The 26,488-nt window shown below is 41.6% G+C and overlaps 1 protein-coding gene across 23 annotated transcripts in view; it reads right to left on the bottom strand.

Annotated features, from left to right (window-relative positions):
• The window catches only part of PTPRF (protein tyrosine phosphatase receptor type F), a 759,513-nt gene that overhangs the window by 356,135 nt on the left and 376,890 nt on the right, over nucleotides 1–26,488 (bottom strand). The window contains exon 1 of one of the 23 annotated variants that reach the window (XM_053244740.1): nucleotides 3,916–3,973. The exons of the other annotated variants lie outside the window; for them this stretch is intronic. Within the exon in view, the coding sequence (XP_053100715.1) occupies nucleotides 3,916–3,934 (19 nt within the window). The 5' untranslated portion in view covers nucleotides 3,935–3,973. Of the gene's footprint in view, nucleotides 1–3,915; nucleotides 3,974–26,488 lie in introns of those variants that run through there. 23 annotated transcript variants of the gene reach the window in all.

The raw sequence follows: 26,488 nt of genomic DNA, 5'->3' as shown, positions 1-26,488 counted from the left end.
TTATGCCTGTTTTAAAGCAACTGCATTGGCTGCCAATAGGTTTCCGGACAAAGTACAAAGTGATGGTAGTTACATTTAAAGCCTTAAATGGCTTAGGACTGGGTTACCTGGGAGAGCACCTTCTTCTGCATGATCCCCACTGCACATTAAAATCATCGAGAGATCTGTCTCCAGATGCTGCCAGCTTGTCTGGCGGTGACTTGGGAGTAGGCCTTCTCTATAGTCGTTCCTGGCTGTGGAATGTGCTCTCCACAGACATTCATGGGTTAACATCTTTCCTAGCCTTTAAAAGAGCCCTTAAGGCACACCTTTTAAGCCAGGATTGATTTTTTAATTGGGTAATCTTTGAAAGTTTTAACATTTAATTGTTTAAAAGTTGGTTTTCTTCTGTTTTTATTGTGTTTTGTAAACCACCTAGAGCCTCTGGAGTCAGGCGGTATTTAAATTAAATTAAATTAAATTAAATTAAATTAAATTAAATTAAATTAAATTAAATTAAATTAAATCATAAATAAATAAAATAAAACTGCTTTGTCTGGTTCAGTTCGAATCCAAACCGGAACAGGCATGTTTGGTTTTTGCACACACACACACCCTGAGCCAGGCTCATTCAAATTCGAGTTGGTTTGGGTCTGGTTCGAGGGTGGTGCGGGGCAATAAGATTGAGTTTAAAATATAATGACTTATTGCCATTGAAAGCTGTGGCAGCTGCGGGGGGTGTTCTCCATTGGCTCCCCTTCTCCCCACTGACCTCCCCCAGAGTCTTCAAGGGCTGGTTTGGCCCATTTGGGGCCTGATTAGGCCCTCTGCACATCTATGGCAGCCATTTTGGGGCCACCATGCATGCGCACTGGCTAGTTGCATGACGCAGGTCACACAAATGATCAGTTCGCATGTGTGGCAGCCCAAAAATGGCTGCCATGAACACACAAAGGGCCGCACTGGCTCAGGAAGATTAGAGGGAAGGCCAGTGGGGGGAATGGGATCCATCGGAACTGCCCCCTGCAGCCACCACAGCCCTCAGCGGTGGCAAGTCATTACTTTTTAAACTTAATTTTATCCCCCCCCCCCACCGCCACCCTCGAACAGGGCCCAAACCGGCTCAGCTAGTACGGCTCAATCTCGAACCAAACCCAACTTGTGTTCAATCAACACACTCAGCAGCTAGTGCAAGCTATTCTGGTATTACCTCTCAATTTTAATGTAACTGACTGACATCCAGAGTAAGTTAATCAATAGCACTACTCAAGAGTTACTCTAAAGCACTATTGATTTCAATAGGACTTCCATCAAAAACTTAGTCTGCATGTCAGACATTGTAAATTTGTCCATGGTAATCAAATCAATCTATTTTACCTCCTCACACAACCCCCGCCCCTGCATATAGCTTCACTTTCATCTTGTATGGCTTCCTTTAATTTTATAGAATACCTATTTCTTAAGCTTACATGAAATGAAATATAATACAGCTTGACTTTATGAAGTGAATTTATGAATTCTTCATGCACCAAATCTTTAACAATGTTGAGGCAAATCTTATGCTTTTAAAACTTCAGACTTGTTTTATTTAGACTTATAGTGAATATAAGGGGAATAAGTCAACTTTACCTATTCATAGCTGATGGTGCTGGAATAGTCAAAATACTAAATTAAGGTGCTCACGACAATGGGCAGAATCTCTACTTTTGTCATGGGGTATGGAATAAATGCTGATTACATGGAATATTTAATGTTACAGGGTACAGTTAATGCCTCAGGCCAACAACCTTCTGCAATCTGACTCATCCAAACTGATGCTGTTGCTAAATCTTGCCCTTTCTTCCTCCATAGCAACTCTGCCAATCAAGCTAATTGACTGCACCAGAGGGCCACCTTCCTGAGTTCAAGGCTTTCTAAAACAAAGAAACTTCCCCAGGCATTATTTTAAGATGAAGATTAAATTCTTAATTATATGTACTGTAACTATTAGATATAACAACAATTTCTGGATAAGAGTATCTATCCTTAGGTGGAAGGGTAAGGGATTAGTCTGAGGCTGACAACATCTACTGTCAGAATAAGATTTACTTTAGGCCTTCATGTACAATTTGGCCAACTGGAGGGAAGGAAAATACAGGAGGAGTGGTTTAAATACAACAGGACAAAAGAACCAGAAAGAATGCAAAACAAAAACAGTAAGAAATGTTATTGACAGTTCAGAAGCAGACTCTGAAAAGAGAATAAAAGAATAATCTCTTATGTAGTTCTCTTTTTCACAGAAACATTTTAACAAGCTTAGTGGAAGTTTAAAATGTGTGTTATTTAAGAACCATTGTAGAAAGAAAGCCAATATATCATTTGGCCTTTAAATATTTATATTTGACTAATTAAAAAAATCTGTAAAGCTTTCATAAATATTGCAATACTATGTTTTTATATTTTTCTTTTATGGATTCACAAACACTTGTCAATAGTATGTATCATTATTTTGTGCCCAATCAGGTCTGGTGCACATGTACCTATCGTAATGAGTCACAAGATAAGAAGTGCCTCCCCCTTGTTCTCAAACTGCCCCAGTTCCTTTCTACTTTTATGAAATTAGTTGCCAAGCTGGCTCAGGCAGCCTTCCCAACAGTTTGTTTCCAATATTTTGGGAAACATACCAGTGGGGATTCGAACCAGCAACCTCTTGCTCGCTAGGCAAGTCATTTCCCTGCTGCGCCATTAATAAAAACCTCCCCTGAAATGACTCTTCCTGGCCAAACTGACTGTTGGATCATTCCTGAACAGGAAGACTATAAAGATGCCTGACAAGACGAAGGTAAAGCTTCCAAATTAGAAAGATTTGATACTGAGGCGCTGCCTCAGTATCAAAGTTTTCTTCGTCTGTTTGTGTTTGCAATTCCTGCCCAGTGATGTAGTTGCAATTTGGTCCCCCCATTGAGTAGGGAGAACATCGTATGACGTCACGGCACAGCACACGATGCTCTCCCTGCTCAATGGGGAGGCCTGTGCTCAGGAGCAAGAGAAGCCGGCGGATCAGCCAGGGAATGGGGAGGCCCGAAAGCTGGCTGGAGACAAGCCGGCACATGGTGCGCCAGCCAGGGAGAAGCCCGCCCGCCACAGATAAATAGAAGGGGAAGCGTGGAGGAAGGGCTGGAAAATAGGGGGCATGGCTTCAGAACTAGGGCACATGGGGATCCCCCAAAAGAACCTTGTCCCCAGGCTGCTGGGAATCTCCCTACGCCCCTGGCTATGACCCCTGGTTTCAGCCCTGCTTCCTGGCTTGATTCCTGGTTGGTTTGCTTGATTTTGACCCTGATTCTTGGCTTGCTTTTGGTCCCCAGTTCCTGATCTAATCCCCCCACTTTTGGTTCCCTGCTCGGCCCTCTTGGTCTCAACTTCAATTCTGAACTATCCTGTGGAGGCTGCCTACAACATGGCCTTGCTGGATAATTTCTTCAAAATGCCAATGCTGTGTAATAGCACTGCAATGTGCACAGATGCAATCAGGAATAGAGGGAAAGCTATTTTTTTATGCCTGAAAAAAATAAATATGAAAATTAACTTTGCTAGCATGCTTGCCATATTAAACACCATATTATTTTGCACAAAAGGATTAAAAGGTTTTAATCCCCTTTTGCAAGCAGCTGCTTCTTGATGCAGTAAGTTCAAAGGCCTCACCAGTCTAAATTTCCCCCCTTTGGTTTTAGGAATTTAAAGCGAGTGCAGACTTCTTTTACAGATAAACATAAGGCACACTATTACTTAACCTCCCAACCTGAACAAGCTCCACTGTAAACAATCTCATTAGGATACCTGCTAGAGTAACAAACATATTTTTGGCTACTAGAAATGGTGATATAGATTAAAAAACACTTTTCATTTTAATGATAATATATACTGTTATGTGAATTGGATCTTGGCCTCATCTACCTGATGAAGAGGAGAGCATTCTGTCATTCCCATTACACAAGCCATTTTTCCTTATTTGTATAAACTACTTTCACATGCAGAGAGTTCAGAACAGAGCATCTGCAGACAAACAAAAAATCATATACATGTTACCAAGATACCAGTTTTCAGTACCTGGCAAGGAATCTTAAGAAAAACTCTCTCACACACAACACAAATTAATCCAGTTGTTTCTTAAGAACCATGACAATACAATTTTCAGCAATGTTCAGAATTACCACTCCAATTTCATACTGAATGGTCAAACTGAGAAGACTCTGCCTCTACCAATATACAAAATACTAAACCTTTTCTCAGATGTTAGCTTTTAAAAGTTGAGAGTCATTCTGCCCTCTGTCTGCTTATTTAACATGGGTCACATAGAGCACCACCCAATTCCTGTAAATATTTGCAGTTTAAATAGAAGCAATTTTTTAAAAGAAAGAATCTGACTTCAATCACATTTTTTCATTAAAGCTATTGATAAAGCTAAATAGCTTTATTGCCTAAACAGACACACAATTTCCAGTTCGTACTTTTTCCACACAAACTCCCTTTCAGCAAGTTTTGAGTACTAGTGTGTGTGTCTGTGAGAAAGGTGGACCAACTTAGGTCTAAGTTCTGTTCCAATCCCTCTGCCTTCTTCCTGCAATGGCATTGCAAACACCTCCTGGGAGCTTTCCAGACTAGACCCTACAACGGGGTCAGGACATATCTCGGAAGTATGCTTCCACACTTCCTGCCTCATGACACGCAGTCCTTACGTGGACAGCAGGGTACCGTTCACATTTCCAATGCCTAGTTTCAAATTTAATCGCTGCGATATAGAGCTAGAACATTGTATATCCGATGTAAAATGGCTGCTGTTTGCGGGGGTTGTTAGTTGCTGCGAGACTGCTCCCCCTGCTGTTTATGTTTCAAACACGACTTTGAGCAGCTAGTCTGGAAAGAGCCTTTGGGGAGGGAAAGTGACGAGGAGAGATAAACTGATCAGACAATATGCTTTCCAGTCATCACTGGCTAAAAGGTTACTTCAGTCTTCCCTTCTTTCTTGCCCTGCCAGCCTTACAGTATGAGCGATTTGCAAGGCTTATAACGGGGAGAGTTATGAGCCTTGAGTTGCAGAGCCATAAATCAAAGCAGTTCTCCACATTAAGATGTTTATTTAGGATACATAGAAACTAAAGGGGAAATGGGTTCAAGCTGGTCAAAAGCCCCCCAACAAAATCCATCTAATTGTGCCATACATTCAAAAAGCTGGCACACTTCAGGAAGTTGATACTTCCTCATGAGAAGTAAAGCAGTCTTGAATTTCAAAACAGTAAGCATCTTTTGAGGGACATAATAGGAATTTTAATTCTGCCACAGTAAGAAGGGGAGCTGAGGGGAGAACATCTTATTCAATTAATTCCCAAAAGGAGAAAATAATAAAATTATTATTAAAGCAATGGGGACAAATGCAAAGTTTTGCACTTAATCAATGGAACAAAGACTACCTGAATTGTCAGTAGTACATGTGAATAGTGTCCTGGAATTGAAGTCAATTGCAAGCTAAATACAAGTCAGCTGTACGATACTGCTGCAAAAATATGTTTTAATAAAACCATAATAAAACCATTGTTTCCAAATCACAAGAAGTAATACATTTCCCCTTTTATTCTGCTCTAGTCAGACCTCATTTGGACTACTGTGTTCAGTTCCAAGTGTCATGCTTTATGATAGATATGGACAAGTTCAGGGGCAACAAAGAAGGCTAGGGTCTGAAAAACAAGTCCTATGAAGAATGGTTGAAGAAACTGGTCTGTGTTTAGCTTCAATAAGAGACGATTTCAGGGTGGGTATAACACTCTTCAAATATCTGAAGGGCTTTCACAGAGAAGAAAGCAAATACTTTTTTCTCTTATGTCCCAGAGATTTAGATTTAAGAATACAGCTAGGTTACAGGAAAGTAAATTTTGATCAAACGGTAGTAGAAATGTCTTAATAGTAAGAGCAGTTAGACAATAGATCCAATTTCCGGAGGGGAGGCTCTAAACAGAACCAATCCAGTCATCTATTGGGGATGTTCTAGCACTGGATTTCCTGCATCAAGCAGTGGATTGGACTAGAGGTCCCCCACTCACCCAATGATTCTATGGGAAATTTCAGCTCCTGCATCACAAGGCATTTTCCTTAAGGGCTGTCTTGACTATGCTCATCTCATGCCTTTCGTCTGTGTGGGAATAGATCAGGTATTTATGGAGACAGGGAGGAAATTTAATCTCAAGGCAGCTAAGAAGTCAAAATTGCATTATTAAATAACAGGTCCTTACATCTAAAAGATGGGTCTTTCTTCACAGTGTGATGGAGCTCATGTACTTTATTAGATTACTAAGAATAAGCTGCCTCTTAACCTTTTAATAAAATAAGCTTCTCCGTGTCAACATTTCTAGACTGGTTTTGTCCCCAACACAATTCTCAACATTATACTCGCTATGTAAATTTCTATACTCTCACCAAAGCATATGCACAACTATCACTCCCAAATCTGACACAGCACTTTCCAAATACAAAATTGACTTAATCAGATGTTCCAGTGGAGAACTTGCCAGAGGCCTCCTCACTGTGGAACAGAAGATCAATTTCCGTGGCCAGAAATAAGCAGCAATCATAGCATGATATCACTGACTCTGAGAAAAAATTGATCTTCAAAACTGGAGCTTCATGGTATAATGATACACTGAATCATACTTTCCTTCCTCTTTAAAAATAGAAAAGTGAGGAAAGAAGATACATGGAAAAAGACCTAGGGTTTCAATGTGGTTAACTTTAATTATACTGTTACAAAATATTAGGTTGTTAGTGGCTGGCTATTCTTTTGTTACTGTGGTTGTGGGTGGATAGTTGGCTGGTTTTGTGAGTTAATTAATCACTGGTTTTAAGGGCAATCATCCTGGAGAGAATCTATCCATGTAGGATTCATCTGAAAGGAGAGGCTGAAAGTGAGAACATTATGTTCCCTTCCCCACTAATCTGAAAAGTGTATTTTATCCCAGTGTCAAAAGAGCAGACAAACTGTTGAGGGACAGAGGCCAGAAGTTTTAGGCTGGAGCTGAAGTGGCTGGGCAGAAGTTGCAGCACCTTAGGATACAAGGACCACTCTATGGGAAACTAATGCAATCTGTTTCTGACTTCTAAGAATGATTGGCTATCTTTCTAATTTCATCCAATGCTCAATCTGAATATTTGTGTAAATAAACTAAATTCAAAGCAAGCTATAAACTCTGGAGTTTCTCTCTGTTCAGGGAACTGGGGCAATTGAAGCAGTGTAACAATGGGCAGGTTCATATAACGGCCTATAAGTATTTACAAAGTAAGTACGAGAGGAACTGGAGATTGCAGGGAGCACATGCTCTTGTTGGCTGTGTCATTTGAAGTTGCAGCACTTCTGCCTTAGATTTTACTGACTTCATAAAGCCAACTTCATTTCCTGGTTTCAAGTCGAGCAGATAAACTAAAGCAGAAGGCAGTACCAGGCATGCTAGCAGCTCCCCATGACATGCCCAATGAGAGCATGCACTTCCTGTGATTTTTGGTTCCTCTTATACCTACATGTTAAGTACTTGCAGGAGACTCTGTGAACCCACTCAGTATGTACACCAGGAACATAGTGGCCAACATCCAGATTAAGAGTTGCTCGTAGGGAACACTTCTGCTCACACATGGAGGAAAGAGGTGGTTTTGGGAGATCGCTGCTTCCCTCTGCAGTCACCTGTGTCCCCAGGAACATATTTTTGAGAGGCACAGGTGGTTGCAGATGGAAGGGGAATCCACCAAAAATTACCCCTCCATGTCTGAGCCACAGCACTCCCCGCATGCAACACTTAGTATAGATTTTGGCAACTGATGGCAAGATAAAGAAATTAGGAATTCTGTCGGGACTTGATAGCCAAACATTATTTCCCAATAGCTTGCTGAGAGGTCCAACCTAGCACAATACTCATCATCAGCTGCCGACGAACAATATTGCCAGTAGAAGATTCAGGTAAGGCAAGAACAAATGGGTAGGATTAAATCAGATGGGGCTGCTGTGATAAATCATAGTGATGATAAGGCAGTCTATAGGTGCTTGGTACAAAGGAATCATTTCAAATGTTTATGTCTTCATCAATTTGAAAAATTCATCTTTTTCCTTTGTGGTAAACCGGAACTTTCTTGTAATTTTGTCAATGTAGTCAGTCTAAAAGCTATTGCATTATTTTCTCTACACAGACAGTATCTTTCTGCCAAATTCCCACCACCACTGTTGCCTTTGGTGTTCTTAACAGTATGTTAAAATCTTATGGATGTTTACTCAGAAGTATGTCCCAGCATCACTTACTCCCAAGTAAATATGAATAGAATGGGGGGGAGCCCTAAAATTAACATTATGTACCCCCCCGGTACAATTTCCCACTTGCTGCTTGCTCTCGTGAGAGGGTGGGGGAGACAAATAGCATTGTTCAGAGAGACCTGAGAGATAGTAACAGAATATGGATATGAATATGACACATATTTATATACCACTTTTCAACAAAAAGTTCCCAAATCAGGAAAGAAAGAAAGAAAGAAAGAAAGAAAGAAAGAAAGAAAAAGAAAGAAAGAAAGAAAGAAAGAAAGAAAGAAAGAAAGAAAGAAGGCTCCCTGTACCCAAAGGGCTCACGATCTGAAAAAGAAACATAAGACAGATGCCAGCAACAGCCACTGGAGAGATGCCATGCTGGGGATGGATAGGGCCAGTTGCTCTCCCCCTGCTAAATAAAGATAATCACTACTTTAAAAATGTGCCCTTTTGCTCAGTTAGCAGGAATGAAGTGTACATTGGTGCACAGAATAAAACAAGTAATTTGCACCCTCAATCTTTGAGATCAGCAACATTTGCAGCTAGCTGCAACAAGGGCAAGCAACCAAACTACCCTATATCCAGTCCTTCTGGCTGCTCACTTAAGTTTGGCTTCATATGATGGTATTTTACTCATTAACTTTGCTTTTGTATTTTCTATCTGGGGACATAAGAACAGCTCTGCTGGATCTAGTCCAGCATCCTGTTACACACAGTGGCCCACCAAATGCCGCTGGAAGCCTACAGGTAGGAGTTGAGGGCATGCCCTCTCTCCTGCTGTTACTCCCCTGCAACTGGTACTCAGAGGCATCCTGCCTTTGAGGCTGGAGGTGACCTATAGCCCTCCAAATAGTAGCATTTGATAGACCTCTCCTCCATGAAGTTATCCAAACCCCTTTTAAAGCCATCCAGGTTGTTGGCTGTCACCACATCTTGTGGCAGAGAATTCCACAAGTTGATTATGCATTGTGAGAAAAAGTACTTCCATTTGTTGGTCCTAGATTTCCTGGCAATCAATTTCATGGGATGACCCCTGGTTCTAGTGTGATGTGAGAGGGAGAAGAATTTCTCTCTATCCACTTTCTCCACACCATGCATGATTTTATAGACCATGCATGGTGTGGCACTTACATGTGAGATGAAAGTGGAGGAGATCAGGCCTGCCTAGCAGAGTCAGGATGGAAGGGAGAGGAGAAACACAAAGCGTTAAATATATCCACTCATGCTGGAAGAAACCCTCCCAAGAACATTGATATCTCTTATGAATCTGTTATTCTGCTTAAAAATGAACTAGTATTCACAGCCTGGCTGCCAAACTGCACTTTGCACCTGAACTTCAGAGGCTCCCTTTTACTTCGCAAGGAAGAACAACAGTAACATCAGGAGAGAGGGAATGACTCCAGCATATGCAAGGGTGCTCTATGTGATTTGGCACCCATATTATGCAGGGAGAAAATAGAAGACACACACACACACCTACACACACACACACACACACACCTGCTAGTGCTTCTACCTTTGCTCCAACCTAAGGAAGAAAAACTCCTTCTCCTTTCCTTCCCCAAATTGTCCATGGAAGGGTGGTTGCTGTCCATTGGGCAGAGCTTTGGAAGGAAACACTAGCAGGTGTGAAGGGGATCTTTATGCTGAACATGTAGAAGGAGAGTAGGGATACTCATCAGAGAGTGATTTCTGAAGGAAAAACAACAACAATGGTTTATGCACTATTATGTGTCATGTGGCCAAGGATATGTTTTTTATTGTATTAAGTGAGATATGAGGAAACACATAATGAGACCAACAGCAGTTCCCAACTGAACAAAAGACAACAATGTAAACAAAGGACATAGCCAGCATATCTGAATATTCCAGAGGTCTGTAAAAGATGGGACGGTTAAAGAGCAGGAGGAAAACTGATTTACAACATACTAACATTGGAGATTCAATAAAGGAATATCCAGTCCTAACAGCCAACTGACAAGGAGGATTAGGAAAATTGAAATAATTTTTGCAATGTACCAAAAGATCAACAGATCTTACATACATTTAAAAGAATATCAGTTTATTCACGTCAACGTTAAGGAAAATGTAAGTGAACTTTGAATAAATATTGACAACTAGCTGATCTGGCGCAGAGCATCTGAACCCCTAGTTCGCCATCACCACTGCCTTCTCCCCAACCCCGCCATCACTTTTTTGCCTGCCTGCCCCCACCCATCTTCTTCCCCGCCCACCTCCTTCTTGTTCCCCACTGGCCGCCTGCCCCCATCTCCTTCTGTGGCACCCGCCCTCGCTTTCTGGCTGCCCACCGGCCAGCTGCGGCCGCCTGGCCGCTCGGCCCCACCACCGCCACAATATTCATTCTCTGGACTGTCCCATGGTTATCCAGCAGCTCTCAGAACTCTTGCGAGAGCTGCCACACATGGGATTAGCCACGGGTATGTCTTAGAGAATTATATATAAAGAGGAAGATAAGAGTCCTGCACAACTCATTAACTAAGAAATTAAGATGAAGATAAAATCTGCAGTAATTTTCTCGCAAAGAGAGTTAGTTAAAGGGATAGAATTAATACTAAGTTGAACTTATCACATGCATTTTTATTGAAGAAGATATACCTTTCTAAAAACTGTGTAGTTCAACCAGGATAAATTTCAAGGGCATAGAAGCCACATTAGATAAGTATGATCAGCCTTGGGCATGTTTCAAGACCTCTGATCAATCAACACAAGGAATTACTGTCAACAGTAATGGCACCAATATATTAGCAATATACCAACTAATTTCACAAAAGTATTGTTCTATACATCAAGACAAAGCTATACCATTAAAAGACTTGGTAGTTCTGAGGGATATCAGCACAATTAAGGAATAACTATAAAAGAAACTAGCTATGTCTCACCATATTCTTATATTCATATAGACTGAAGTGGCTCATGGGAGAAGCTAGGAATGCATTATTTATTTATAGAAGAATATTACTTCCAACTCCAATTTTCTGCAGATGGCGGGTGGTGGTGGTAGGGAAATGTCACTGGACTATAACAGATTCAATGAGATAAATGGCTGCACAAGATTCAGAGGCTGAGTTTACACCTCTATAACACATTTCTGGCTTTACAGGTAAAAGGGTGCAACAACACTGCCCAATTCAATAATTGCTGAGATAATACTACCTTATACATTTACCTATATAAAAAGAACATGAGGAAATTTGTGACATAGGTTTATGTGTAAAACAGAATTTAAACATATTTTTTTAGGAACGCAGGAACCTGCCATATACTGAATCAGGCTATTAGTCTATCTAGCTCAGTATTGTCTACACAGACTGGCAGCAGCTTCTCCAAGGTTCCAGGCAGGAATCTCTCTCAGCCATATTTGGAGAAGGCGGGGGGGGGGACATGACTGGAAACCTTCTGCTCTTCCCAGAGCAGCTCTATCCCATGAGGGGAATATCTTACAGTGCTCACATGTGGTCTCCCATTCAAATGCAACCAGGGTGGACCCTGCTTAGCTATTGGGACAAGTCATGCTTGCTACCACAAGACCAGCCTCCTCTCCAGTACCATATAGTACAATATAGTCTAATCTGTTATGGTTTAGTAAAAAAATATTATTGTGGTCGTAGGGAAACCAGCTTGCTGCAGCCAGAATGCATACTGAAATCTTAACTAACATCCTTTCTGACCTGAACTTATTGAAGGTAAAAGGCTTTTTTCCTACCCAGAAAAACTGATTTCCCAATCAACTTCAATGGCTCATTTAATTACTTTTAAATTTTCTTTTGTGATATGTGTTAACCAAACCTCTTGCCATGAAAAATGTGCCATCCAAAAGTATGTGTTAGCCTCTATGTCAGATACAAGATTTTGTTACATGAGTAGGAAATTAGATCACATCTTATATTGCCGTAAGACAAACAAAAATGAGACAGGCACTAATGCTATGACCTCATCCAGAACATTCTGTATAACTAGAAATTTTAATATGTTAAAACTGATTGACCAAATAAATCCAAAACAGACTATGAGGAGCTCCAAAATGATCTCTCCAAACTGGGGGAGTAGGCGACAAAATGGCAAATGTGGTTCAGTGTAAGCAAGTTTAAAGTGATGTATATTGGGGCAAAAAGACCCAGCTTTACATATACGCTGATTGAATTTGAGCTGTCAGTGACTGACCAGGAGAGAGATCTAAGGGCCATGGTGGACAGCTCGATGAAAGTCAACTCAGTGCATCAACTTTGCTATGATAGACAGACAGGCAAATTCTATGGTAGGAATCATTAGGAAGGGGGCTGAAAATAAAAATGCTAATATTATAACGCCCTTATACACATTTATGATGCATCCACATTTGGAGTACTGCATACTGTTCTAGTCACCATATCTTAAGAAGGACACTGAAGAACTGAAGAAGTTGAATAAAAGGGCAACCAAGATGCGAAGGTTGTGGACATCTCGTAGCATCTAGATAGACTCTTAGGCAGTGCTGGAGGAGACAGCTGTCGTGGTGCATGTCGGCACCAACGATGTGGGAAAATGTAGTCGGGAGGTCCTGGAAGCCAAATTTAGGCTGATAGGTAGTGTATTGAAGTCTAGGACCCCCAAGGTAGCAACCTCAGAAATGCTACCTGCTCCACGCACAGGTACAGTGAGACAGGCAGAGCTGAGGGGTTTCGATGCATGGATGAGACGTTGGTGCTGGGAGGAGGCGTTTAGATTTGTTAGGCACTGGGATACATTTCGGGGCAAGCAAGGCCTGTACAAAAGGGATGGGCTGCACTTGAACCAAGATGGAACCAGACTGCTGGCGCTTAAAATAAAAAAGGTTGCAGAGCAGGTTTTAAAATGACACCTGGGGAACAGCCGATGGGAGCTGGGCAGTATCCCGTTCAGCAAAAGCCATCCTTTAAAGTGCAAGGGTGCAAAGGATTCAGATAAAACAGAAGGGGACAGAGCAGAACCACATAAAGAGCAGACAACAGCCTGTGCCAGCGGGTCAAAGAGTCAAAAGAAAGATAGCATACATCAGGTGAGAGATTCAGAGTATAGGTGCTTATATGCCAATTCCAGAAGCCTCCGAGCCAAGATGGGTGAGCTGGAGTGCTTGGCTGCTAATGCAGAAATAGATATAGTGGATCCAAAAGAACCAACAGAGTCACACTTCCTCTGTCCATTGCCAATTGGAGATCATCCATCAGGCTGACCAAGGCAGTCTCCACCCCATAGCCCACCCGAAAACCAGTTTGAAATGGGTCTAGATAATCAGTTTCCTCCAAGACCGCTTGGAGCTGAGAGGCCACCACCATCTCAATTACCTTGCCCAGCCATGGGAGGTTGGAAACAGGCCTATAATTGCTCAACTCTGAGGGATCTAATAGACCTTTAGAAGAGGTCTAATGATTGCCTCCTTAAGGCATTTTAAGAATATTATGAAGGAAGTTGTGCTGTCTCTAAGCTCTAGGGTGTCAGTTATCCATGCTCTGGTACTGCAGGCGGGATCACAGCAATACACTGTATGTGGCTTGTCTTTGAAGACTGTTAAGAAAATTGTTTAAAATACAACCACTAGGTTAACTGAACTGGGTGATGGGAACATCTCTCATAGACAGCTGCATTGCCTTCCACTGTGTTTCAAGGTACAATTCAAAGTGTTGATGCTGAACCCTTATAGCCCTATAGTCAGAGTACCTTAAACCTGTCTCTGCATAAGCTTGGCCCATGCACTGAGATCATCCCTGGAAGCCCTTGCCATGAACTGTGATGGGCTGGCAATGGGGAAGTGGCCTTTTGTGGGACCTTGGCTGTAGAACACACTTCTTAGGTTTGGGTGAAACCTACTGCCCCTTCCTAGAGAGGTTTGGGTGAAGCGCCTTGCCCCATATGTCCCTACCTGTACCTCAAGGTCTTCTTTGGAGGCCCTCCTCCAGGTGCCAGTCTACACAGACTGGCAGTGGCTTCTCCAAGGTTACCGGCAGGAGTCTTTCTCAGCCCTATCTTGCAGATGCAAGGGAGGGAACTTGGAACCTTCTGCATGCAAGTGCTCATACATGTAGTCTCCCATTCAAATGTAAACCAGATCAGCTTCTCTAGTTCTCTCTAGACCAGCTTCAAGATCCATATACAGTGGGTCTTGATAGAGACTTTTTATACATCAAAGGCACTGTGTATGATCCTTAAATCTTCATGAAGTCTTGGTCGTCATCTTCCCTGTGACCACAGTGTTTGCTTATTTATCTTAGAGAGGTCTCACAGCAGAAATACATGTCACCATGTCTGAAGAATATACCATTAATGTACTCACAAGTACTTTAAATGGCCTACAGCATGTATTTTTCCTCTATCTTTAAATGACTGGAAGAAAAACACTAATTTAAAGATGAAACTGTGAAAACAAACCTCACTGCTGGCAAAGCAGCTGCTTCCTTGACTTCCGTTGCACACAAATGAAAGTGATGGTCCCCTAAGTGATTTGTGATGTTCCAGTATTTGCCCACTGAGCCATTCACAGTTCTAGACCTTGATTTATCTCACAACTTTGCCAGCTGAGAATTCTCACAGTTTTTACTCTTGATGTAGAAGGAAAACTCCATGTCCGGGAGGTTATAGAAAAAAGCACCAATATTAATCCCAAATTTTGAAGCAATTCTGTTTGTTATTCGGTTGATTTGGAGATTACATTTCTAGATACCAGCCAACAGAGAGGGGCAGGCTGTCCTTTACTACAAGTAGACAGCTTTCCCAAAATTATAATGTTTTAAAAGCTATTTGTATTTGCACACAGAGGCCCTGAATCACATTCAGGAGACACTAAAATTCCCACTGTGTAAGAAGCCCCAATCCAATACACTCTGAATTCAATAGTATCACATACATTAGCCAGAGCTTGGGATTTATCTTGCAGACTCCTGTGATCATTATTAACAACATTACCAGCCACTTTTGTTTTGCTAATTTGGTGCTTCACCTATGAATAAGTGAACTTCATGTAGTAAATTACATACACAATATAAGTGCTGTTCTTATTATATTAACAGGCACCTATGTATGTAATTCATCCAGTGTGGTTTCTGAGTATATCCACATTGCACTTAACTCCATTAGGCAATGATGGGCTGGCATTCAACCAAGCACACTTAACAGACTCCTTTGGGAAGCCAGGTGAATTGAATTCACCAAGATAGATGGGACAAAAATGACATTTTTTAAAAAAAAGAATATAGTGGCTCTTAATTGCCAAACAAAGCAACACATGTTTAAATGGAATGGGAACACTTTCTTCACAGAACTGTAACAGGCCTTGACAACTTTTCTTTGAATCTAGGAGCCAGCCCAAAAATGTAGGAGTCAGACAATGGACACTTGACACCATTGCTGGACTTAATGATGGACACTGTGGAAGGGGAGAGTAAATTAGCTTCTCTTTATCACCTTTACAAGTAAACTACTTAGAACAGAAATAGGGCTACCTGTGACAAATAAATATTTTATTACATAACTATCTCAGAATATCTTATTTTAGGTGTCCTGGTTAAATTTCGAGGTGCCATGACTCCCAGGAATTTGTCAAGCCCCGGACCTTACAATTCTAAAACAGTAAAGTCACTTTCACTGCCTAACTTTTGCATCTGAATTCATGAGTCCTCATTCCATCTTGAATTGCTCAGTCATGACATCAACTAAATACAGTCTAGATAAAATTGATGATTTTTTTTTAAAAAAAGTTAAATATCCATGATAGTGTTTCTTTCTTTCTAAAAAAACTAGTTTAAAACGGTAATGATCAGCCTCCCCTCCCTCTAAAGAGTTAACAGGGAGTGAACACTTGCCTCAACTGACACACTGGTGAACTCCAGGGCAGCCCATCAGTAAACTAAGCAGGTGGGACCTAGAGAGTGGTTGCTGGGAATTCTGGAAACAAGAAGGGTGGTCTTTGTTGGAGGGAAGTGCATGCAGGAAAGCTTAGTGGAGTTTTTGCTCCCACATCGTCAAAGCCAGCATGGAGGTTTCTCTCATGGAATAACTCTGTAGATCCTTAAAAGAAAGGATGGCAGAAAGCTTGATTCTCATCAGGAGTTGGGTGAGTTTTCAAGGAAAAGGGAATTCAGCATGGAGAACAGTCAGATTTTGTGTAAGAAACCTATATCTCTTTGTATGCATGCTTTCCATATTTCTGATACTGTTCTATTATTATTTACTTCCAAACTAAACTGAAGCTTAAGACAATCTATTTTTGTAACCTACTAAGTATTTTTAGTGTACTTAAAACCTAAAAGCCTCAGACAGAAGCAGTCTGTAGTAATTGAATAAAACTGGTTTTTTGTTCTTTTCTTTTCTCTCAGAGTTGGTCTTTAACTAAAAAAAGAGGGAGGGCGGAAAGGGGCAAGCACCTACACTTCAGAAGTGGGAGATGTTGCATGTGCACATTTTAATTAGGAGTATGATCACTGAATTAAATAATGCTTTTCAATGCAAAAAAGAACTAATGGGGAAATACTCTACCTGATCTCAAGCATTTAGAGGTGTGCACAAAACTGGATTTGCCGGTTTGGATTCAAGCCGACACGGCCCGGCTTTGGTCTGGTCAAGCCAGACCAGGTTCGAGTTCCAACTCAGCTGGCTAAACTGGCTCAAAGTCATATTGCAAAAGGGGAATCTGGTGAGGATTCCCCTTTACCAGTATGGGACAGTGGGGCTTTCCTATGTATGGAGGAGGTGGGAGGAGAGTAAAAATGTACTTACAAATATGAGTCGCAGCTGAGGCAGGTGGCAGCTCCCCCGCACGCTGTCCTCCACCTGAGTAGTCTGGGCCGGTTCAGGCATGGTTTGGGTCTCTGAGCAAGCGTGGAAGTTACTAAAATAGCCTCCATACATGTGCAGAGGCCATTTTGGTGACCTCCACATCTGTGCAGAGGCCACAACCAGCTTGAGCTACTCAGAGCTACTTAGAGGTCAATGGGGGTATGGGGATTTGCTGCTGCTGCAGCTCATAGTTATTTTTACTCCTGTTCCACCCCCTCTATACATAGAAAAGCTCCCCTACCCATACTGGTAAAGGGGAATCCTCACTGGATTCCCCTTTACCAGTACAGCTCCAAGCCAGCTCAGTTCAAATCCAGTTTGGCTCGAACTCAGACCAGCCGAGGCTGATCCGGTTTGATTCCAAGCCCGGTGAGTTGAGACCAACTAGAACCAAGCCAGCTCACACATCCCTACAAACATTTTACATGGCTTAAGAAATTAGGTATTGTATTATTATTGTGGCTGTCCTAGTGGACATAGCGATTAACAAGTTAGTATAAGTACTAGAATTCATTCCATATTTTACTAGGTTCATCCATAGAGCCCATATGGGTGAGTTTGTACTCCTGTTTTATGCCCTCCAGCTATCTGAACTCTCAATATATTCATATATCAAATTATATACATTCCTATATATAACTATGAATATTTATGAGACTATCAATCATATTATGGACACTTGCTTTCCATTTCACAGAGAAATATTATTTTGCCAAGTTTCCCAGCCCTTGCTTCTAGAAAATTACAGCCCAATTATGTGCATGTTTACTTGGATGTAAGCCCCACTTCCAAATATATGCATAGAATTGCAGCCTTAGTCTTCAAGTAAGTAATTTCGCTTAGTAACCTTGCATATGTTCAGAAAAAGTCCAAAAGAAACTAAGCAGATTTAATTCTGCAGTGCAAGTCGGCTGTATAACAAAATACTTTGGATTGTCTCCAGTTGAATAGTCTGTATTTATTTGCACAGAAGTATGTTTTGTTACAGCAATCAGTTAGTATGCATGCTTGTTGAGGAAATATTTTAATTTCTAAGCAAGAAACTGGTTGGTCTTTTTTCTTGGTAAAGAAAAATAATTTAAATTTGTTCTTAAATTACCTTGATTTAAATGAATCCATCCTGACATAAAATAAAGGCATAAAGTGTGGCAGAGAAATGTTGATACTTTCCAAGCTGAATTTAAGAGTCAGTGTTTTCATCCATTCTGACAGAAATAACATCTTAACTCTTATGAAGTTGTAGGAAGGGTGGGGGGAGGTTGAATTTTCATCTGCAAGTATTTGATCTCCATATAGTCTGTTGAATACTTAAATGTAAAATTGAGGTGGGTGAGTTTTGTTTGCTTGCTTGGCAATTAGATTCATGTTGTAGTCTATTAAAATCCAGTCTCGTATCTTTTGGACAAAATGTATAAGGACAGCATCCAAGAGAATCCGCAACCTTGCTCCCACCCATTCATGCAAGATAGTGTTAGTTTTGACATCAAGTCTGTCCGTTAGGCAAACAAAGGAAAAATGGCATGGGATATTTTTAAAGGGCCATTAACTTCAGGAAACTACAGCAATGAAGTAATGGCCAAATTTTCTTCCAAGAATCTAATTTCTTCGTCATCTTATTAACCTTAAATACAAAACACAAGAAATAGTCTCATTTAACTTCTTAGCTAGTGTTACACTATGTAAAGACTTTGTCCACTTTTCTGGCAGTGAAGTAATAGAACAGCTGACAAATTAGTTCTAAATAGCCTTTAACCTTTCAGATCTCCTCAAGGAAATAAAAAGGAAACTGTTACCAACTTATGGAGTCCTTTTGGGGCATCAGACCCATATTAATGGCTGAAAACCCCTAGGTAGGGACAGGCCTTCCATGAGACAAGGTGAGGCAGCTATCTCAGGCAACAGACTATTGAGGCACAAGCAAGGTGGCAAGATGCCCTTCTGCTCCTCACTAGTAAAGGAGGAGGAGAGGGGAGGAGAATTCATATAAGGGGGACAGCACTTGGCACTCTGTCTAGGCGCAGAGAAGCCTTGAGCTCCCACTGCCCCTAAACCCCTTTGAATACTGTACATGATGGATCAAGAATTAACAGATACTAGCTGGGCCGGGTGCAGAGCATCTGCACCTCCACTGATCGTCTGGCCCGCTTCTCCCTCCCCCTAGACTGCTTCTCCCCCACCCCCCGCCCATGGCTTCTGGCTGGCAGGCCAGCTCACTTCTTCTCGCTCTTCCCCAGCACTTTCTGGCCTCCTCCTGTCCGCCAGCCCGCCAATTCCTGGCAGCCGGGCCAGCTCGCCGCCACCTGCTCCCGAAGGCCGGGCCAGGCAGCCCGCCGGCAACCCTATTTTCTCCTCCGTCCCTGTCGCTAATCAGCAGCTGCTTGCGAACTCATTTTAGATCTGCCACACATGGCATTAGCGACGGGTACACCTAGGAGAAATAAACAGATAGATAGATAGATAGATAGATAGATAGATAGATAGATAGATAGATAATTAACTTGATGCATCATAGGGGCAGCGATGCATCCTTTTGAGATGCCTAAAATTTTCCTGTCCATCTAAAACCAGTTATTCATTGAAGTTGTCAACTGCCTTCCTTTTATTGCAAATGCTTTGATTGATACCAGCTCCTGCTAGAGGCAGAACTTGAAACAGGTGTGTTTTGTGCAGCACGATTCAAGGGGAGGGGAATGGTTGATGTCTTTTCTTTATCAAGATGTCTTGAGTTGGTAGCTCCTCAGTGTATCCATGGAGGATTTGCTCTAACTCTTCCCAATACCTAATTCTCTGGCTGCTTCTTACCTATACTGCTTTACTAATAAAGGTGAGAAGATCAGTAACTTCTCTTTAACTGTATTTCAAAGCTCTTTGGAAAAACTTGCAAGCTTGTCTGCCTTAGGGCATGCTTTAGTAACATTAATGTTTATCTTCTTTTAATTCTGTCCTAATACCCACTCCCTCAAAACCTTAAAAAAGACACTCTGATAATTTAAGATATAGTCTCAATGTATGCTTTTCACTCCATGAGCATCAGACTACTTTGTGGTTTGCTATCTGGCTTACAAGGCCTGGTTCAAATATAAAGTGAACCCTTGATTTAGTGTGATGTGGACAGGTTTAATGTAGATGTGGGCTTGCACACTCCCCTCTTCCCTCTTGCACATGATGGAGCAGGAGAGTTAAAGCATTTGTTTTCTGTTTTCTCTTAAATCAAACTGCAGTTCTGAGTTACTTACAGACTTGGGGGACTGAGGAGTTAGAACAAACCAGGATATCAAATAGCATTTTGATCCTGGTTACATATTGTGGCTTGTTCTAGCTCCAGTTGGTGAGCAAACCACAATCCCCCAAGTTCATATGTAACATGGAACCATAGTCTGTTTTTAAAATGAAAGTGGAAACTTTCACTCTCCTTTCTTATATGCATAAGGACGTGGAGATTGTAAGGAAGGGCTCTATCTAGAAAACTTCCTCAAATGAAGGAAGTCATTTGTAATAATCTGGGCCCAGAGATGTACTTACACATCCAGGGGGCACTTTAAACGGACAGAGGCAGGTCTTACCTGCCCCTCCAGCACTTCTCCACTGCCCCACCATGGAAATGCCGCTTCCAAACAGCCACATCATCTCTGCAGATAAGCCATGCCACATCAGGGGCTTCCTGCATAGGAACAGGAAGTACCTTGTTCCCAGCATCCTGCAGGAGGTCTTGTCATGTAAATGGCATCTGGATGTGCGCTGACACCATCTGCTGAGCACTCAATGTGACAATGACACCCACAGAATGCTGGGAACAGGGAACTTCCTGTTACTATGTGGTGTGGCGTGGCTCATCTGTAGAGATGGTGTGGCTGTTTGGAAGCAACAGGGCTGTGGTAGGAGCACCCGAGGAGCACATAAGACCTGCCTAAATGTCTTGACCTTTAAAACTCTAAAGCTTTGGGGCCAGGGTACCTGTTAGACAGCATTCGTCCATATGAACCTGCTAGTGCCCTCAGTTCGGAATCTCAGGCCCTGCTCATGGCCCCACCACTAACAGAGATCCAGTTGGCGGGGAGACAGTGTCCTTTTGGTTGTGGCCCCTCAGCTTTGGAACATCCTCCCCAAAGAGCTTTGCCATGCTCCCTCCCCTCAGTGTTTTTAAAAAAACAATTAAAAGCACATCTTTTTAAAGAGGCTTTTTAATGTTTTATCTGCTGTTTATATTCGATAGGTTCTTTATTGTTTATATTTCTCAGTTTTTAGTTTTTTATTAATAACTTTTAATCTGAATCTTTTTTTAAAAAAAATGGTAATTTTAAATGTGGTTTTGGCCTGGTCTTTTAACTTGTTAATTAATCTTTTATTTTACATTGTATCTATTTTATTAATTGTGTGAGCCTCCTTGACCAGTGGTATACTGGGGGGTGGGGTATAAATATTATAAACAAACAAACAAACAAACAAACAAAGTAGTGGGCTGTCATCTGCAATAATAATTGAACATGCGGGGAAGATCTGTAGGAGCCATTGGAATGAGGAAATGATTCCTAGTTCTTCTGTGCTTTCTCATCTAGTGGACTTTATGAAGTTAGCAGACTTCTCTTTTCAGAGGAAGATAAGAATGAAAACCTGCACTTGTAGCAACAGCCGTTCTTAAAGTTACTACCACCCTTCCAGAAAGCACTACCAGACATTCCACAGCCAATTGTTCTCTGTCTGTTATTAATAAAAGCTGACTTATTCCAGTACCTCCTTGCAATCATCTGGGCAGTTTTGAAATTATTCAACAAATTCTTTTATGTTCCACACATCACAATCACTCAATCACAGATTACAAATCAGCATTATCATCATTGATACAATGCAGAGTTTGCTTGCAATGCATGCAGAACCCTTAATGCTAGAGCCTGATATTTATGCAGCACACTCTGTATTATCTTTTCTACAGAATATTCCAGCAACACTGTAATCACATGCCATCATCTTTGGTTTCCAATCATCTCTACTTTATTGAATGTCTGCAACTTTATTGTCAAGCATGTTATTCCTCTGATATACTATCATCTCTTATGGCATGTTGCTACTTCCTGGGAAAAGTTAATCTTCAGAGATGTAAGGAAAAGTTTTTGCTGGTCAAACCTACTTTGTCTAACCTACATATTAACCTTTGTTTAACCTACATAAACAGCTTAGGCCCATGGTACTTAAGAGAGCATCTTCTTCTGCATGATCCCCATTGTCAACTGCATACATCAGGGGAGGCTCATCTGTGGCTACCTTCATGTCTTCTGGTGGCTACCGAGGGACGGGCCTTCTCTGTTGTCGCCCAGAGACTTTGGAACTCGCTTCCCATGGGAATAAGAGTCCCCCCGCCTTTAGCGGCTTTTTAAAAGTGTCTGAAGACTCATCTTTTTACCCAGGCTTTTTAACTTTGTAAATTTTTGATTGTTTATTGATTTGTTTTAAACTGTTTTTAGTATTTAATTGATTTTAATGTTTTGTATAGTGTTTTGTTGTTGTGAACCACCCTGAGACTTTGGTTTGGGGCAGTATACAAATACATTAATTAAATAAATAATATTTTATGTGCTCTTTTCCTCCTCTTTGCAGCCTGTTTGCTATCTGTGGCTGAGCTCACTTGAATTGTGTTTTGATATCCTGCACCTGGGCCAAGCTGCTTGATTGGTGAGGGTGAGAGCTACACTTGTTGGGCTTCTGATTTCCTGGCCCTTAGGGTGGGCAGTAGCCTGAGGCCCAGCTGCTGGTGCAGACCGCCTGCAGGCAGCTGCCCAAGGAAGCCGGCTTTTGGTGGTGGCCTTCAGGGGTGGGACTGAGGGATGGGGCCAACTCATTGCTTTTGGATTGCTGGAAGGAAGACTCCTGCCCACTTCACCATTGCCTAATACTTAGTTAGAGCTGGTACAGGTATGTGTCTTGGGCTTAACAGAGATGGGGAGGTAGGCAATGACCCTGGGGCAGCTATACCAGTGGTGGTGGGGAATCGACAAAGATATGGCATTGCTGAGTTGGCCCAGGTTGTTCTTGGTGGGGGACTTCCATTTTCATTTTGGGACCAGGCTGTCAGGAGCGGCTCAAGAGTTCATAGCGGACATGACAACTATGAGCCTATCCCAACTGGTCTCTAGACCGACACATGATGCTGGTCACACACTCAATTTGGTTGTTTGCTCTGATCAGGGTGGTGTTCTGTGGGTGGGGACTCCTGTCATCTCCCCATTATCATGCGCCTTACCATCAGCGGGTTTATCTGGAAGGTTTCTGAAAACCCCTCTGGCCAGTCGGTTATGCCCCTGTGGCTCAGGTGAGGTCGAATCTGTCCACCATGTGCTGCTCTTTTGTCCTTTTTATAATGATAGCCAGTGCAGTCTTATTTCTCCCTTGCTATCACGCTTTCCTGCCTTGACTGCTGAATTTTACATCACACTCCTCCATGCAGATAAGAAACCTTCTACCACCTACAAGGTTGCCAAATTTTGTGCAGCTGCTGTTAAGATCCGTCAACAGCTAACCTCCAGCCCTTCTTTTTAGATGTTGTTACATGAGGCTTCTATGTTGGTGTATTCTGTATGATTTACTTATCTGAATGTAGTATCATCTGTTTGTATATATAACTGATCATTGATCGTAATAAAGCTATTCATTCATTCATTCATTGTCATGGATGGATCACCATCTGGCTAAGGTAGAACTTACAGCCACAACCCACCTCTGCAGGGATGAAGGACCTATTTGATTGGTCCTCCCAAGGAGGTTATTGGATCCAATAGAATTCAAGGAAGCCTTGGAAGGGTTTAGGGTTGGCTCTGCTAATGATTCTGTCTATGCTCTGGTACAAACATGGAATAATGAACTCACTAGAGCAGTTGACACAATAGCACCTAAGCGTCCTCTCCGACTGGCTTTAAAGACAGCCCCATGGTTTTTGGATGAACTATGGGATCTGAAGCAGTGAGGTGGACAACTATAGTGCAAGTGGAGGAAGATTCAGTGCAAGTCTGATTGGGCACAACACAGAGCACATTTGAAGATCTATGCTCTGGCAGTAAGGGCAGGAAAGAAGCAGTTATTTTCTGCCCACATTGCTTCCAAATTCACATCCAGCTGATTTGTCTAGGGTTGTGAGGGGGTCAGTATGTATGGAACCATCGGTCACTCGCTGTAACATTTTAAATGACATTTTTACGGATAAAATCTCTCATATTTGGGCCGAACTGGATTCCACAGTTACTGCAGAGTCTACTGTAGTATGGGATTAGATTGGATCATTTCCAGTTTGTGACTCTTGAGGAAGTGGACAAACTGCTTCAGACTGTGCATCCTACAACCTGTTCTCTTGACCCTTGCCCATTGTAGCTTATCTCATCTGATAATTATGTTACCAGAGAGGGTCTGGTAAATATTATAAATGCTTCTCTGAGGGAGGGCAGGATGCCTCATCTTAAGGAGGCTATTATTAGACCACTTTTGAAGAAAGCTGCACCGGATCTCTTGGAGTTAGCTAATTACAAACTTGTTTCTAATCTCCCATGGTTGAATGGGAGGTAATTGAATGGGTAGTGGCCTTTCAGTTCCAGGCAGTTTTGGATGATGCAGATTATCTAGACCCATTTCAAACTTGCTTTCGTTTGGGGTTGAGACTGCCTTGGTTGGCCTGATGGATGATCTCCAATTGGCTATCAACAGAGGAAGTGTGACTCCGCTGATCCTTTTGGATCTCTCTGCAGCTTTTGATACCATTGACCATGGTATCCTTCTGGACCGCCTGAGGGAGGTGGAATTGGATGGTACTGTTTTACAGTGGTTCTCTGGTAGTTTCCAGAAGGTGTTGCTTGGAGACTGTTGTTCTGCTAAGCGAGAACTAAAGTGTGCAGTTAAGGCTCCATACTGTCTCCAATGCTCTTTAACATCTACATGAAACCGCAGGGAGAGATCATCAAGAAGTTTGGTGCACAGTGTTATCAATATGCTGATGACATCCAGAACTACTACTCCATGTCAACCTCATCAGGAGATGGCATATCTTCCCTGAATGTTTGCCTGGAAGCAGTAATGAGCTGGATGAGGAATAACAAACTGAAGTTGAATCCAGATAAGATGGAGGTGCTGACCGTGGAGGATTGGGACCCAAGAGATGGTTTAGATCTGCTTGACCTAAACTATGTAAAAAGGCAGCCACATGTAGAGTGCATTACAGTAGTCAAGCCTGAAGGTTACTAGCTTATATTATATTATATTATATTATATTATATTATATTATATTATATTATATTAAAAATATTTATACCCCATCCCTCCAGTGCAATACTGCTCAAGGCGGCTTACAACAATAACATAGACACAGATACAAGTAATAAAATTGTTGGGTTTTTTTTAAAAAGTCAGATTAAAAACAATTAGGTTCAAATTAAAACTGAAAATGATAAAAAGCTAAAGAACCTACCAGATATAACAAAATAATGATATTTAAAAGCCTTCTTAAAAAGGTGTGTTTTAAGATGTTTTTAAAAAACACTTATACCACTGTTTTAAGACCATTTATCTCCAGAAATGGACAGCTAACTAGCCCCTGCCTCAAACTGAGAAACCAAGGAGAGCTTTGGATTCTGGATGGGGTCACACTCCCCCTGAAAGATCAGGTATGTAGCTTGGGAGTGCTCCTGGATCCAAAGCTCTCCTTGGTTTCTCAGGCTGAGGCAGTGACCAGTCAGCTAAGTCCATTTCTGGAGATAAATTTATTTTATTTTTATTTAACATAATTTTATACCGCCCAAAATTTACATCAATAAATGATCTTAAAACAGTGGTACATATGCTGGTAACCTTCAGATTTAACTACTGTAATGCATTCTACGTGTGACTGCCTTTTTACATAGTCTGGAAACTACAATTGGTACAGAATGCAGCAGCCAGATTGGTCTCTGGGACTACATGAAGGGACCACATAACACCAGTTTTAAAAGAAGTGCACTGGCTGCTGATATGTTTCCGGGTGAAATACAAAGTGCTGGCTATAAAGCCCTTGGGTCCAAGCTGTTTAAGAGAACGCCTTCTTTGTCAAAAATCCTGCCGCCTGTTACGATCTTCTGGAGAGTCTGGTTACGATTGCCACCAGCTCAATTGGTGGCAACCCAGGACCAGGCTTTCTCTGTGGCTGCCCTGGGGCTTTGGAATATGCTCCCTACTGAAATAAGAGCATCTCCTTCTCTGTTTGTTTTCAGAAATACCTTCAAGACTCTCCTGTTCTTGCAAGCTTTTAATTAGAATTAATTTTAATAATTTTAATTGTTTTATTAACTGCTTTATGCTATTTTTATTGTGTCATATTTTAATGTGTTGACTGTTAAATATTTTAAATTTTTTACACCGCCTAGAGATGTACATATCAGG

The sequence above is a fragment of the Hemicordylus capensis genome, chromosome 4 (assembly GCF_027244095.1).
Source record: "Hemicordylus capensis ecotype Gifberg chromosome 4, rHemCap1.1.pri, whole genome shotgun sequence".
Taxonomy (NCBI): Eukaryota; Metazoa; Chordata; class Lepidosauria; order Squamata; family Cordylidae; genus Hemicordylus; species Hemicordylus capensis.
This window is presented reverse-complemented; position numbering and strand designations above follow the sequence as displayed.